Here is a 15,449-nt window from a genome sequence, read left to right on the forward strand (position 1 = left end):
GAAAGAATTTCCGGTGGGGGTGTAATCGAGAAGTTGCACCCGAATTTGCTCCCGTTCTGCCGATGTCTATTTACCCCCACATTTCCTGCCAATCTCAATTACATACGCCAGAACATAAACATGGGCGTAAACAACTGGGGCCCAAGGAAAACGCCAAACTCACACCACATATCCCTTCTTTAAGTATGAAAATGAAAGTCTCAAACCACCATGTATGATTAAAAACAGAGACAGAGATAAAGATAGAGGTGACAGTTTCCTGCTACAAATAAAATTCTGGGCTTAATTTTACATCCGTTTTGAACCAGTGTAATTGCAGGAAATTTGTGTGTACGGCTCTTTAGCCTGGGGACGCAGGCATTGTAATGAACCAAGATGCATCTGGGTACAGGGATCGATAGACGGGCATAAAACAGGGAGCAAATTCAGGCGTAATATAATTACGGGCATAACACACTTGCACCGAAGTTTCCTTGATCTTTTACCCCGGATATTTGCTTTACACCCCAATTACACACATCCCTTGGTGCAAATACACAAGAAATTCCACCCACAGCCATTCAATCATTGGGTACCCAGACAAGGCTGGCAAATATTGTCCATTCTGCTCCGTTTCCTGCTATAGTCGATCGACACTGTTTAACAGATCTAGCATTCACTTTTCTGTGTAAAAACAGCCTTTTTTAAGGTGTAAGTTTTTTTTTAAATCACAATCATCCCGACAGAACACACGCACAAGAAATGGCCAGGGCCCCAAAAAAATGTAACATTTACTTGCAGTCAGTAGCCGGGACAGGGACGTAATTGCCATAAACATTGTTACGGATCGAGGGGCACATAACATCATTCCTGTCCGTGGGCAGAAGAGTCCCAGGTTTGGTGAGGAGGCCAAGGTTGTGGTAAAGAACGTTCCTCTGTTCAACTCCATCCTCGAGGAAAAAACAATGCCCCAATGTGTCGTAGCCAATGGTGTCGCTTATCTGTTTTAAGAAAAAAAAACACGGAAAAGCTTGGGTTTCCTTGTGGTGACTTGTCCTTCAAATTTTTTAACCTTTCGTCAGGCAAATGGGTCAGGCGAGTGTCACTCTGTAACCGAATCTCAAGCACACCGAAGGCAGCTGAGTGTCGCCCGATAGGAAAGCTGTTCAACAATTTTACAAAAAAAAATGGCGTCAACAGAAGAGTTGTGGTGGTGATGGTGTGACCTCCACAAGAGTGAACTGTGTGTTTGTGCACTGTGTCACTCATTGGCGTCGCCAACCCTCCAGGAATGTCCTGGAGTCTCCAGGAATTGAAGATTAATCTCCAGGACACTGCTGCGAGCAAACACCCTGGGAGAAAAATCATCGTGGGCATTAAAAAAGTTATTTTTCTCATTTTCTTTGAACACTTTAGTTTATTTAGTTATCAAAATATTGGAGATGGACCAAAAAAGGTTGTTTGGCTGCCAGTCAGGAATCATCCAATTGGATGACAAAGAGTCTGTTCATTTTCCAATTGGCTATGGGAAGGTGGGACTTCGCGAGGATGGACATGTCGAGCGACCAATGGCGGGAGAATTGGGGGGAGGGGTTGGTTGGAGGCAGGTGGTCATGTGATGAAATCTCCAGGGTAACGCCCAACCAGAGTTGGCAACCCTAGTCGCATAGCAATCAATTTTAACACATGGAATCCATTTGGATGAGAGTTGGATCGTGCTCAGTCAGGTTATCGAGCACAGCACTGAGCAGATTGAGGGGATGACCAGAGTTCCACCTTGGTCACAGATTAGCACCCCCACTGCTTAGCTTCAAGCAGCATTGACAGAAGCCCCGGAGGTGTCCGTAGTCTTAACCTCATCTACCCACTTGGAGTCCATGACGCATGGAGTACAGAAATAGGAGAAAATGGAAATATACGCAAAGATGTTTTAAAAGAAAAAATGGAAAAGCATTTGTAGGTCTAACTTCAGCTGATCTTTACAGACGGGTGGTTCCCTTAAAGAATATGAACTAGGCTCATGTTTCCACATCATGGGTCAGCAGGTCAACGTACGGTGCAGTACTGAACCATACAGACTAAAGTGCCCTAAGACTTGATCCCAGGACTGTGCTGATCTCAGCTGGCACCATCACTGGTTGCTACTATTGGCTGCGATGCTCCAGGCTAGATTGAGGGAGGGGAGGAAAGGGAGAATACAGCATATGTACCTTGTGCTGATTGCTGTCCACTTGCTATAAAGTGCTCTTATGTGGATCTTAGGTGAAAACAGGAGTCAGACCTGAGCTCTCGGTTAGCTCAAGGTCAAAAGCAATACCCTGCCAACACTCACTGCTAACGCTCATGCAGGAGGGCTGGCTACTTGGGTGAAGTAGCGGAAGGAAACTAACACTGGTGTAACTGTACCCTAGCGAGAGTCAGCACCTTCAGGTTATTCCCTCCCTAAGCCTCTCCATCTCTCTCTCCTCCTTTAAGTCACTCCTTAAAACCTACCTCTTTGACCAAGCTTTTGGTCACCTGTCCTAATATCTCCTTATGTGGCTCGGTGCCAAATTTTGTCTAATTGTGAAACGCCTTGGGGCATTTTTTGCTACGTTAACGGTGCTATAAAAATGCAAGTTGTTGTTGCTAACCTAGGTGACACGTTCTGTATAAATATAATTGATTTACTGTCAGCAGAATGGAGAGGAGTAAAATATTTTGGCTAGCAAAGCCAAAGATTTCTTGCTGTCGTTTAAAGGGTTAAACTTCAACCACGGCAGCAATGTGTCTTTACAGCCACATCACGCATTGTACCATCAGCGCTAAAGCAATTTTTAGAAATAAATGTGATAGTTACCTTTTGATTTTCTGAATGGTGAGAAGCTCAGAACTGTGGAGGAGCAGAGAGATTTAGGGGTCCATGTACAGAGGTCACTAAAAGCCAGTGGACAGATACAAAAAATAATTGGAAAAGCTAATGGAACGTGGGCCTTTCTCTCAAGGGGGCTGGAATACAAAGTGGTGGAAGTTATATCACAAAGCTTTATCTTATATAAAGCTCTGGTTAGACCCCATCTGCAGTTCTGCATTCAGTTCTGGGCACCGCATCTCAGGAAGGATATACTGGCCTTGGAGGGGGTGCAGTGCAGATTCACCAGAATGATACCAGGGATAAAAGGGTTGCGTAGATTAGGCTTGTGTTCACTGGAGTGTAGAAGATTAAGGGGTGATCTAATTGAGGTGTTTAAGACGATTAAAAGAGTTGATAGGGTAGATAGAGAGAAACTATTTCCTCTGATGGGCGAGTCCCAAACAAGGGGTCATAACCTTAAAATTAGAGCTAGGCCATTCAGGGGTGATGTCAGGAAGCTGCTGACTTTCCTCTCTATATAACTCTGAGGCCAACTGCAGAAACCCAACTAAGAAGCACTTCTTCACACAAAGGGTAGTGGAAATCTGGAACTCTCTCCCCCAAAAAGCTGTTGAGGCTGGGGGTCAACTGAAACATTTAAAACTGAGATTGATAGATTTTTGTTAGGTAAAAGTATTAAGGGTTATGGAACCAAGGAGGGTAGATGGAGTTAAGATACAGATCAGCCATGATCTAATCAAATGGTGGAATAGGCTCGAGGAGTTGAATGGGTACTCCTGTTTCTATGTTCCTTTTGAGATATTGCATTCCTTCAAACTAACTTTCCAGACCAACTGGCATGAAATACTTACCAACAAGCCGTTGGTTGTGTGGACTGTGACACACCTGGAGAAACAGTGGTGGATTGCGAGGCTTTTCAGATAGGTTGGCAAACTGTAGCCCCCAAGTCTATCTACGTCCCCACAGAGGTGAAAGTGCACAGGGTAACTGCCCATAACCTGCTGACCCATGTGCACCAGCTCCACGTTAGAGAGATGAACAGATGTAAAATTCTTCAAAATCTTCAACAAGGGGAAAAAAGATTAAAATTGGTTTCTACTTAAAAGGAAACATAAAAAGGGAGATTAGTCTTGAGTGCATTGCCTTTGAACATTATTTTTCATTTGGTTGACTGAAAATATTTAAGACACCAAAACCCGTTAGTCCTGCCCATCTCCATAGGATGGTCGAATAACCTCAACAAGGGTTTCAGGTGATGCCATAAACTCAAAAGTAAACCCAACCAAGACTGAACCTTTTTGGAGAGAATACAGAGTATGTTGAAAACTGTGCATCTTCTGGATCTGACCTGTGTGGCCACCTAGTTCTTAATCATGGTCTTCCAAAAGATTGAAGGGCATTTTCCTTAATCTAGAGCCTCAACACCATATCTTGGAATCATTGCACTAACCCCATGATCCCTACAGAGGGAGGTTGATTGGCTTCTTCCCGTGTGCAGTTAAGATGGGCAATCCAACTCCCCTGTAATAGGCATCTATTGCCAAGGTGGGCTGTCTGGATCTCGAGACCCTAACCAATTGTTCACTTTATCTTAATCAAGTTAAATTCCCAAAGGTGCAATTGTCTACTACTCTACATAAGCTAGCCAGTAGTCATCTGGGCTTAGAAACTGGATCGTACAGCACCCGGTTTTCAAGCGAGAAACAGACACTGAAGGTTCCAATATGGCGTGCAGCGTGCGTGCGCTCATTCCGTGCCGAGTATGCACCTCATGCCATATTGGTTAGGGACCCTGTAGTTGTCCAGGATCACCTGAAACAGGTGTTAGGTGTATTGCCTATGCAAATTAGGGGCCTAACACCTGTTTCAGGCACCCTCCTGAAATTGGTTAGCACCTGAGTACATCATGCGCCATGCATAATATGGTCAGTTTTCTCCAGCACAGACCAGCCAAACCAGGGGTCCTTAAAGAGACCACTGGAGGCTGTCACCAAAAAGGTAAGAAGATTTTTTTTTAAAAACTTATCTGTAATGTGGAGCCAGAAAGAGGAGTGATCCCTCTGACTCCAGATTAAAACCATGGGCCACAGCAGGCCATCAATCTCCCCCCACCCCCACCCTCCCGGACTCACCCGTGCTCCGTTGCCGGTATCCCCACTGGCCAATCTTCACGTTCTGCCCGACTAACCCACTGACGCTTGGGGTCACCAGCATGCCAGTCGCATACCAATGACACAAGAGGTTCAATTTTGTGCGCTCCTCTCGCTCATCAGTTTCAGCGCGGGGGGATCCCGTTTGCCACTTGATTCGCACTCCGAAGTCGAGCGCAAACTAATTTCTAGGCTGTGATATAGCTCTCACACAAAATGGGATGTGGGGAATGAGTCCCAGTCACTTTCCCACCAAACTCTACTCCAAGCTTTTTTCTCCATGAGGTTCCATGATAGCATCATGTAGGCCTCTCAAGTGCAAAAATTACATGGATGCTAAACAAACAAATGTGGTCAACTGGTACCATCCAATTTGCATGACAGTCAATGGCTGTGCACAATGGGAAAGATTAAAATCCTTCCCGTTCTATTGTTCCTCTATGAACACTCATAATTTCTCCGAGCATAAAGGTTTGAAAAAGAATTTAAATTTTGCTATAAAATCATAATAATCAGAAGCCATCTTGTCAAAGAAGGTCTGCAGTCAAACCTTAAGCAGGTCAGATGGTAATTACTGTTTGTCTTGATCATCAGACTTACCTTTAGATGTCCTCCAAATGTGTCATGTTTAAAGAACTGACACCAGTTGTCACCATAGCAGGTATCTTCCATCTCTCCCTCGATGACAATGTTCCTTGTCAAAACTCCCACCTCTGCCCTCATGTCTATCCCGTCCACAATTTCTCCAATGTGAAGAAACTGGGCCTTTCCTGAAAAGCAGGCAACAAAGACACAAGCTACCACACCAACAAAGTGGAGATTTCATGTCAACAAAATAATCCAAGGAGCTGCACTTTCGAGATATGGTGAAAAAAAAAAACAGGCCCCAGAACCAATCCATATTCCGAAGCAAACCAGACAATTTCAGATGTCTCCAGCTGTCTGAAACTAGGGGCCATAAATATAAAAGATAAAATATAATAAAACTAATTAGGAATTCACAAGAAACCACTTTACCCAGAGAGTGGTTAGAATGTGGAACTCGCTACCACAAGGAGTAGTTGAGGCGAATAGTATAGATGCATTTAAGGGAAAGCAAGATAAACACATGAGGGAGAAAGGAATAGAAGGATATGTTGATAGGGTGAGATGAAGTCGGGAGGGAGGAGGCTCTTGTGGAGCATAAACACCAACATAGACCAGTTGGGCCGAATGGCCTGTTTCTGTGCTGTACATTCTATGTCTGCCATTCTTTGATTACATTTTAATCTTTCTAAGTTCCACTGGCAACTCGGTATCAACTCACTAATAGTAGTGTACATCCCATGATGTATCCGGCTTCACACTCACTCTATGCCTAATCAGAAGTGTACGTTCCTTATTGCTGTACCGTTAGCATGACATGAGTTTAGAAACCATCACGGAAATCAATTATTCAGCAGTGAAATGGAACTTATCCCAGGGGATGTGAAGAGACCAATGGAGGGACTTGAGGAAGATCAGGAAAACTGGGAGAAAGAGCAAGACAGGGAAGCTGAGGCATAGAGGCCCTGACAGATGGAGACCGGCCAGTGTGTTCTGGATTTCATACAGCGGTGAGACTTGTTTGTGAAAAAAAAGCATGTGATGGTCATTTTAACTTTTATAATTTTCCCCTGGGATTGTATAATATTTTTATGATAACATCATGATAGTATTAGGGCTGGTATAAAAATGCATCACAACTTGGAATAACATTGAGCGAGAAGAATATTTATTTTTAAAGAAAGCAGTGCAGCAGTGGTTCAATATTTATTATTCACTGGAGAAATAGTTGGCTGAAAAATCAATTTTTCTCTCGTTCATCAACCTGAGCTATTCAGCAGTCAGGATAACCTGCGGCTGCTTCTTGCATGTGGTGATACGACGAGCATTCCAATTCACTTCCAGCAGTGGCTGGTGCCAGAAATAACTTACTGCCTCCCCCCCACCCCATGTCCAGTACAGTCCGTAGCACATCCCTGTTTATCCCAGACAAACGCAGCTAACCACTACCATAGGCGCCAATTACAAAGGCGCCAGTTAAACCCGTACTACGCCCAGTTCAAGCAGCTGTCCACTCCGTCTCTTTGAAGTGCGATTACCTGTCATTAAGTCCCTTCAGGCAGTGCCCCCCCTCCCCCCACCACCTACAGTTACCCTCCCCCGTAGCCTCAAACACCTGCGAGTGCTGCTCACAAACAAGTAACAAAGTTGAGACACACCCTCCGTCACAGCCTGCTGAAACGCAGGCTGCATTTATCTGCTGAATTGGTGGAACTGACCTGGAATTCCCTACCGAACACCATTGTGGGAGCACCATCACTACAAAGACTGCAGCTGTTCAAGAAGGTTGCCCACCACCACCTTCTCAGGGCATCTCGAGATGGGCAATAAAGGTTGCCAGAGTCACCCCCATCCAAAGAACAAGTGGCAAAAAAAATTATGGTCTCTAGCAGTTCTACCGTCCGTGTGAACTAACTGGTTTACAGTCACCCAACTTATTCCTTTCCCAAACACAGTGCGACATCCAGCACCCTCCAATCCTTTGGTACCTACCACAACGTGCATTTATATAGCGCCTTTAATGTAGTAAAATGTGCCAAGGCGCTTCACAGGAGCGATTATCAGACAAAATTTGACACCGAGCCAAATAAGGAGATATCAGGACAGGTGACCAAAAACTTGGTCAAAGAGGTAGGTTTTAAGGAGCGTCTTAAAAGGAGGAGAGAGAGAGGTCGAGTGGCAGAGAGGTTTAGGGAGGGAATTCAAGAGCTTAGGGCCTCAGTAACTGAAGGCACGGCCGCCAATGGTGGAGTGAAGGAAATCGGGGACGCGCAAGAGGCAAGAATTGGAGGGGTGCAAAGTTCTCGGAGAATTGTAGGGCTGGAAGAAGTTACAGAGATAGGGAGGGGTGAGGGTATGGAGGGATTTGAACACAAGGATGAGAATTTTAAAAGAGGTGTTGCCAATGTAAGTCAGCAAGCACGTGAGATTCCTATTTCCTGGTGATTTACCAATTTGAAATCCCTTTTAGAATTTTATCCCGGGATGTTTACTTTTAAATTTGCAGTTGAGCCAAATATTCAATCTTTGTCTTCATGGGCCACATAGGTAAATAGCAAGGAGCCTCAGGGACCATATATAAAGTTTATTCCTATGTTCTCATTATTTTGCATCTATTTCAAGTTGCTGATCCTAACAATATTAATGAGTACCTCTCTCCCATCAATGATGCAGTGGTCATAAAGGCAGGCCCACAAAATTCAACAGAACAAACCAACAAATAAGAAATATAAGCACAAAGGGGACCAAGTTGCCTGGACTCAACAACAACAACTTGCATTTATATAGCGCCTATAATGTAGTAAAACTTCGCAAGGAGCTTCACAGGAGCGATTATCAGACAAAATTTTTTGACACTGAGCCACATAAGGAAGTATTAGGACAGGTGACCAAAAGTTTGGTCAAAGAGGTAGGTATTAAGGAGCACCTTAAAAAGGAGGAGAGACAGGAGGAGAGGTTTAGGGAGGGAATTCTAGAGCTTAGGGCCCAGGCACCTGAAGGCACAGCCGCCAATGGTGGAGCGAAGAAAAATCGGGGGATGCGCAAGAGGCCAGAATTGGACAGCTGCATTGCTAGAGCTTGGGGGTCATGTGACTAGAATCATAGAAGTTTACAACATGGAAACAGGCCCTTCGGCCCAACATATCCATGTCGCCCAGTTTATACCACTAAGCTAGTCCCAATTGCCTGCACTTGGCCCATATCCCTCTATACCCATCTTACCCATGTAACTGTCCAAATGCTTTTTAAAACACAAAATTGTACCCGCCTCTACTACTGCCTGTGGCAGCTCGTTCCAGACACTCACCACCCTTTGAGTGAAAAAATTGCCCCTCTGGACCCTTTTGTATCTCTCCCCTCGCACCTTAAATCTATGTCCCCTCGTTATAGACTCCCCTACCTTTGGGAAAAGATTTTGACTATCTACCTTATCTATGCCGCTCATTATTTTATAGACTTCTATAAGATCACCCCTTAACCTCCTACTCTCCAGGGAAAAAAGTCTCAGTCTATCCAACCTCTCCCTATAAGTCAAACCATCAAGTCCCGGCAGCATCCTAGTAAATCTTTTCTGCACTCTTTCTAGTTTAATAATATCCTTTCTATAATAGGGTGACCAGAACTGTACACAGTATTCCAAGTGTGGCCTTACTAATGTCTTGTACAACTTCAACAAGACATCCCAACTCCTGTATTCAATGTTCTGACCAATGAAACCAAGCATGCTGAATGCCTTCTTCACCACCCTATCCACCTGTGACTCCACTTTCAAGGAGCTATGAACCTGTACTCCTAGATCTCTTTGTTCTATAACTCTCCCCAACGCCCTACCATTAACGGAGTAGGTCCTGGCCCGATTCGATCTACCAAAATGCATCACCTCACATTTGTCTAAATTAAACTCCATCTGCCATTCATCGGCCCACTGGCCCAATTTATCAAGATCCCGTTGCAATCCTAGATAACCTTCTTCACTGTCCACAATGCTACCAATCTTGGTGTCATCTGCAAACTTACTAACCATGCCTCCTAAATTCTCATCCAAATCATTAATATAAATAACAAATAACAGCGGACCCAGCACCGATCCCTGAGGCACACCGCTGGTCACAGGCCTCCAGTTTGAAAAACAACCCTCTACAACCACCCTCTGTCTTCTGTCTCCTGTCGTCAATCCAATTTTGTATCCAATTGGCTACCTCACCTTGGATCCCGTGAGATTTAACCTTATGTAACAACCTACCATGCGGTAGCTTGTCATAGGCTTTGCTAAAGTCCATGTAGACCACGTCTACTGCACAGCCCTCATCTATCTTCTTGGTTACCCCTTCAAAAAACTCAATCAAATTCGTGAGACATGATTTTCCACTCACAAAACCATGCTGACTGTTCCTAATCAGTCCCTGCCTCTCCAAATGCCTGTAGATCCTGTCCCTCAGAATACGCTCTAACAACTTACCCACTACAGATGTCAGGCTCACTGGTCTGTAGTTCCCAGGCTTTTCCCTGCCGCCCTTCTTAAACAAAGGCACAACATTTGCTACCCTCCAATCTTCAGGGACCTCACCTGTAGCTGTTGATGATTGAAATATCTCTGCTAGGGGACCCGCAATTTCCTCCCTAACCTCCCATAACGTCCTGGGATACATTTCATCAGGTCCCGGAGATTTATCTACCTTGATGCGCATTAAGACTTCCAGCACCTCCCTCTCTAATATGTACACTCCTCAAGACATCACTATTTATTTCCCCAAGTTCCCTAACATCCATGCCTTTCACAACCGTAAATACCGATGTGAAATTTTCATTTAGGATCTCACCCATCTCTTGTGGTTCCGCACATAGATGACCTTGTTGATCCTTAAGAGGCCTTACTCTCTCCTAGTTACTCTTTTGCCCTTTATGTATTTGTAGAAGCTCTTTGGATTCTCCTTTGCCTTATCTGCCAAAGCAATCTCATGTCCCCTTTTTGCCCTCCTGATTTCTCTCTTAACTCTACTCCGGCAATCTCTATACTCTTCAAGGGATCCACTTGATCCCAGCTGCCTATGCATGTCATATGCCTCCTTCTTCTTTTTGACGAGGGCCTCAATCTCCCGAGTCATCCAAGGTTCCCTACTTCTACCAGCCTTGCCCTTCACTTTATAAGGAATGTGCTTACCCTGAACCCTGGTTAACACACTTTTGAAAGCCTCCCACTTACCAGACGTCCCTTTGCCTGCCAACAGACTCTCCCAATCAACTTCTGAAAGTTCCTGTCTAATACCATCAAAATTGGCCTTTCCCCAATTTAGAATTTTAACTTTTCGGCCAGACCTATCATTCTCCATAGCTATCTTAAAACTAATGGAATTATGATCACTGGTCCCAAAGTGATCCCTCACTAACACTTCTGTCACCTGCCCTTCCTTATTTCCCAAGAGGAGGTCAAGTTTTGCCCCCTCTCTAGTCGGGCCATCCACATACTGAATGAGAAATTCCTCCTGAATACACTCAACAAATTTCTCTCCATCCAAGCCCCTAATGCTATGGCTGTCCCAGTCAATGTTGGGAAAGTTAAAGTCCCCTACTATTACCACCCTATTTTTCTTGCAGCTGTCTGTAATCTCCTTACATATTTGCTCCTCAATTTCCCGTTGACTATTTGGGGGTCTGTAGTACAATCCTATCAAAGTGATCTCTCCCTTCTTATTTTTCAGTTCTACCCAGATAGACTCCGTGGGCGAACCCTCGGATATATCCCCTCTCACTACTGCCGTGATGTTCTCCCTAATGAAGAACGCAACTCCCCCTCCTCTCTTACCTCCTGCTCTATCTTTCCTATAGCATCTGTACCCTGGAACATTGAGCTGCCAGTCCTGCCCCTCCCTTAGCCATGTTTCAGTAATAGCTATAACATCCCAGTCCCATGTACCCATCCATGCCCTGAGTTCATCCACCTTGCCCATCAGACTTCTTGCATTGAAATAAATGCAGTTTAATCTAGACTTCCCTTGGTCTTTGCCCTGCTTTCTCAGACCATCTGTCCGGTCATGTTTTGTACACTCTCCCTTACTGCCTTTTGTTTCTGTCACCACTTTACTTCCCACTGACTTCCTGCATCGGTTCCCATCCCCCTGCCACATTAGTTTAAACCCTCCCCAACAGCACTAGCAAACACTCCCCCTAGGACATTGGTTCCAGTCCTGCCCAGATGCAGACCGTCCAATTTGTACTGGTCCCACCTCCCCCAGAACCGGTTCCAATGGCCCAGGAATTTGAATCCCTCCCTCTTGCACCATCTCTCAAGCCACATATTCATCCTAGCTATCCTGTCATTCCTACTCTGACTAGCCCATGGCACTGGTAGCAATCCTGAGATTACTACCTTTGAGGTCCTACTTTTTAGTTTAACTCCTAACTCCCTAAATTCAGCTTGTAGGACCTCATCCTGTTTTTTACCTATATCGTTGGTACCTATATGCACCACGACAACGGGCTGTTCACCCTCCCCCTCCAGAATGTCCTGCAGCCGCTCAGAGACATCCCTGACCCTTGCACCAGGGAGGCAACATACCATCCTGGAGTCTCGGTTGCGTCCGCAGAAACGCCTGTCTATTCCCCTTACAATCAAGTCCCCTATCACTATAGCTCTGCCACTCTTTTTCCTGCCCTCCTGTGCAGCAGAGCCAGCCACGGTGCCATGAACCTGGCCGATGTCACCTTCCCCTGGTGAGCCATCTCCCCAAACAGTATCCAAAACGGTATACCTGTTTTGGAGGGAGATGACCGCAGGGGAGCCCTGCACTGCCTTCCTACTCTTCCTCTGTCTGTTGGTCACCCATTCACTATCTCCCTCAGTAATTTTTATCTGTGGTGTGACCAACTCACTGAAAGTGCTATCCACGACTTCCTCAGCATAGGTTTGGCTATCCTTGCTCTACGTGGCACCGAGCATTCTAGTTGGGTAACAGATGACTGGTTGTATATTCCAGGATGCACCCCTCCCCCCCCCCCCCCCACCCCCCACCAAACCCATTTCACATACCTTTGACCTTGACCTGATTAGCTTTGCACTCAGGACAAGGAAGGACGGTAAATTCCTCGGCTTGGTGCATGGAGTAATCGGTACTAGCAATGACAACCTGGTCATCCTTCTCCCAGCCTTCTACCTCATCCAGGAGATCCAACAGTAAGCCATCAGACACTTCTATCTGGAATTCTGCGAGTGGAATTCCTAATCCACAGAGGAGGGGTAAGAGGGAGGCAAAAAAAAAAATAGTATCAAAACAATTTGGTATTTTCTCTCCTGCGAGTGGTTTGGAAATTGCTGAAATGGAACGGTTAGAAAATGGGAGTTTCAAATAAACTGTTAAGCTGTGCAATTTTTCTCTACAGAATTGCAAACAGTAATATAGACAGTAAATGTTAATTACATAGAATTTACAGCACAGAAACAGGCCATTCGGCTCAACAGGTCCATGTCGGTGTTTATGCTCCACAAGAAGCTCCTCCCACCCTTCTTCATCTCCCTCTATTCACAATATATATCAATGATTTGGATGAGGGAACGGAATGTAACATTTCCAAGTTCGCAGACGACACAAAGCTGGGGTGGAATGTGAGCTGTGAGGAGGATGCAAAGAGGCTCCAATGTGATTTAGACAAGTTGGGTGAGTGGGCAAGAACATGGCAGATGCAGTATAACGTGGATAAATGTGAGGTTATCCACTTTGGTTGTAAAAACAGAAAGGCGGATTATTATCTGAATGGTGATAGATTGGGAAAAGGGGAGGTGCAACGCGACCTGGGTACACCACTCGCTGAAAGCGAGCATTCAGGTGCAGCAAGCAGTTAGGAAGGCGAATGGTATGTTGGCCTTCATTGCAAGAGGATTTGAGTACAAGAGCAGGGATGTCTTACTGCAGTTATACAGGGCCTTGGTGAGACCACATCTGGAGTATTGTGTGCAGTTTTGGTCTCCTTATCTGAGGAAGGATGTCCTTGCCATGGAAGGAGTGCAACGAAGGTTTACCAGATTGATTCCTGGGATGGCAGGACTGATGTATGAAGAAAGATTAGGTCGACTAAGCCTATATTCACTAGAGTTTAGAAGAATGAGAGGTGATCTCATCAAAACATTTAAAATTCTAACAGGACTAGACAGACTAGATGCTGGGAGGATGTTCCTGATGGCTGGGGAGTCCAGAACCAGGGGTCACAGTCTCAGGATACGGGGTAGGCCATTTAGAACCGAGATGAGAAATTTCTTCACTCAGAGGGTGGTGAACCTGTGGAATTCTCTGTCACAGAAGGCAGTGGAGGCCAAGTCATTAGATGTATTCAAGGAGATAGATATATTTCTTAATGCTAAAGGAATCAAGGGATATGGGGAAAAAGCGGGGAACAGGGTACTGAGTTAGACGATCAGCCATGATCATTATGAATGGTGGAGCAGGCCCAAAGGGCCGAATGGCCTACTCTTGCTCCTATTTTCTATGTTTCACCCTATCAGCATATCCTTCTATTCCTTTCTCCCTCATGTGTTTATCTAGCTTCCCCTTAAATGCATCAGTGCTGTTTGCCTCAACTACTCCTTGTGGTAGTGAGTTCCACATTCTCACCATTCTCTGGGGAAAGAAGTTTCTCCTGAATCCCTTATTGGATTTATTAGTGACTATCTTATATTTATGGCCCCTAGTTTTGGACTCCCCCACAAGTGGAAACATCATCTCTATGTCTACCATATCAAACCCCTTCCTAATTTTAAAGGCCTCTATCAGGTCACCCCTTAGCCTTCTTTTCTCTAGGGAAGAGCCCCAGCCTGTTAGGTTATAACTATCAGGAAAGACCGCTCAGTCCACTGTCCACAAGGTTGAACAAGCAATGGATTCCCTTTGGCTGATCATCACTGTGGAATGATTTTATGGATGGGATGCGGTTTAAAGAAAAACAATGGTCTGGGGAGGGAGAAAAGAAAGTCACAAAGATTCCCGCTCTTGATTGCTATCCCGTGGCTCCAACAGGTATGTGTGTGGACATCAGACGAGGACAGCAGTGGCTTCTCCTCTGATGCTGCCATGGTTAGACAAACTGCCAACATTTACTGCCTAGGTGGGACTGATTGATCAAAAAGGAATGGGCTTTCTCCCATTCTGAAAAATTCTTATGGTCACAAGCAGGCCTCTTGATCGGCAGCCTATCCACCACCTTAAACATCCACTCCCTCCACCACCGGCACACCATGGCTGCAGTGTGTACCATCTACAGGATACACTGCAGCAACTCGCCAAGGCTTCTTTGCCAGCACCTCCCAAACCCGCGACCTCCACCACCTGGAAGAACAAGGGCAGCAGGTGCCTGGGAACAACACCTCCAAGCACTGTTCCCTCTAACTTTTCTCAGCCATGTGTGGAATGAATTTGGGTTTGCGCACCGATATAAAGGCTGTGCGCCACCGTAAAAAAAAAAATCACAACCTTGAATAGAAGATCTTTTTAGAAAACATTATTCAGGGTAAATAACAAACAGAACAAATGTACAAAATAATGGATAATTGTAACAAGGCGAGCTGTCAAGGATTTTTAAATCAAACAAAACTGGTTATAGAAACCTCAGAAGTAAACACTGTCACCAGAGGAATGGGGACATCCTGATTGAGACCCAGAGTCTGTAGATGATGGAGGAGAGGGTGACTATCTCTGGTTCGCATGTTTTTCTCTTCTGTCTCTCCCTCTCTTCCCGTGTTCATATATTGTGTCCAGGTTTACTTCTCTACCACTTGACAGATGAGATTTGATCTGCATAAACATATCAAGGTGGTTTTCTTTCAAACCGTTTCATGATTTCGTTTTTATATTATTCATAAGGCTGAAGCCACACTCACAATCAGCACGTGAAGT

At 45.1% G+C, this 15,449-nt stretch overlaps 1 protein-coding gene across 2 annotated transcripts in view; it reads right to left on the reverse strand.

Annotated features, from left to right (window-relative positions):
- cemip2 (cell migration inducing hyaluronidase 2) overlaps positions 1 to 15,449 on the reverse strand; it is an 83,842-nt gene that overhangs the window by 38,621 nt on the left and 29,772 nt on the right. For both annotated transcript variants that reach the window (XM_067983537.1, XM_067983536.1), the window contains exons 6-9: positions 12,596 to 12,784; positions 5,584 to 5,753; positions 3,685 to 3,894; positions 775 to 980 (exon numbers count right to left, since the gene is read on the reverse strand). In XM_067983537.1, coding sequence (XP_067839638.1) covers positions 775 to 980; positions 3,685 to 3,894; positions 5,584 to 5,753; positions 12,596 to 12,784 — 775 coding nt within the window. The remainder of the gene's footprint in view (positions 1 to 774; positions 981 to 3,684; positions 3,895 to 5,583; positions 5,754 to 12,595; positions 12,785 to 15,449) is intronic.

The sequence above is a fragment of the Heptranchias perlo genome, chromosome 4 (assembly GCF_035084215.1).
Source record: "Heptranchias perlo isolate sHepPer1 chromosome 4, sHepPer1.hap1, whole genome shotgun sequence".
Lineage (NCBI taxonomy): Eukaryota > Metazoa > Chordata > Chondrichthyes > Hexanchiformes > Hexanchidae > Heptranchias > Heptranchias perlo.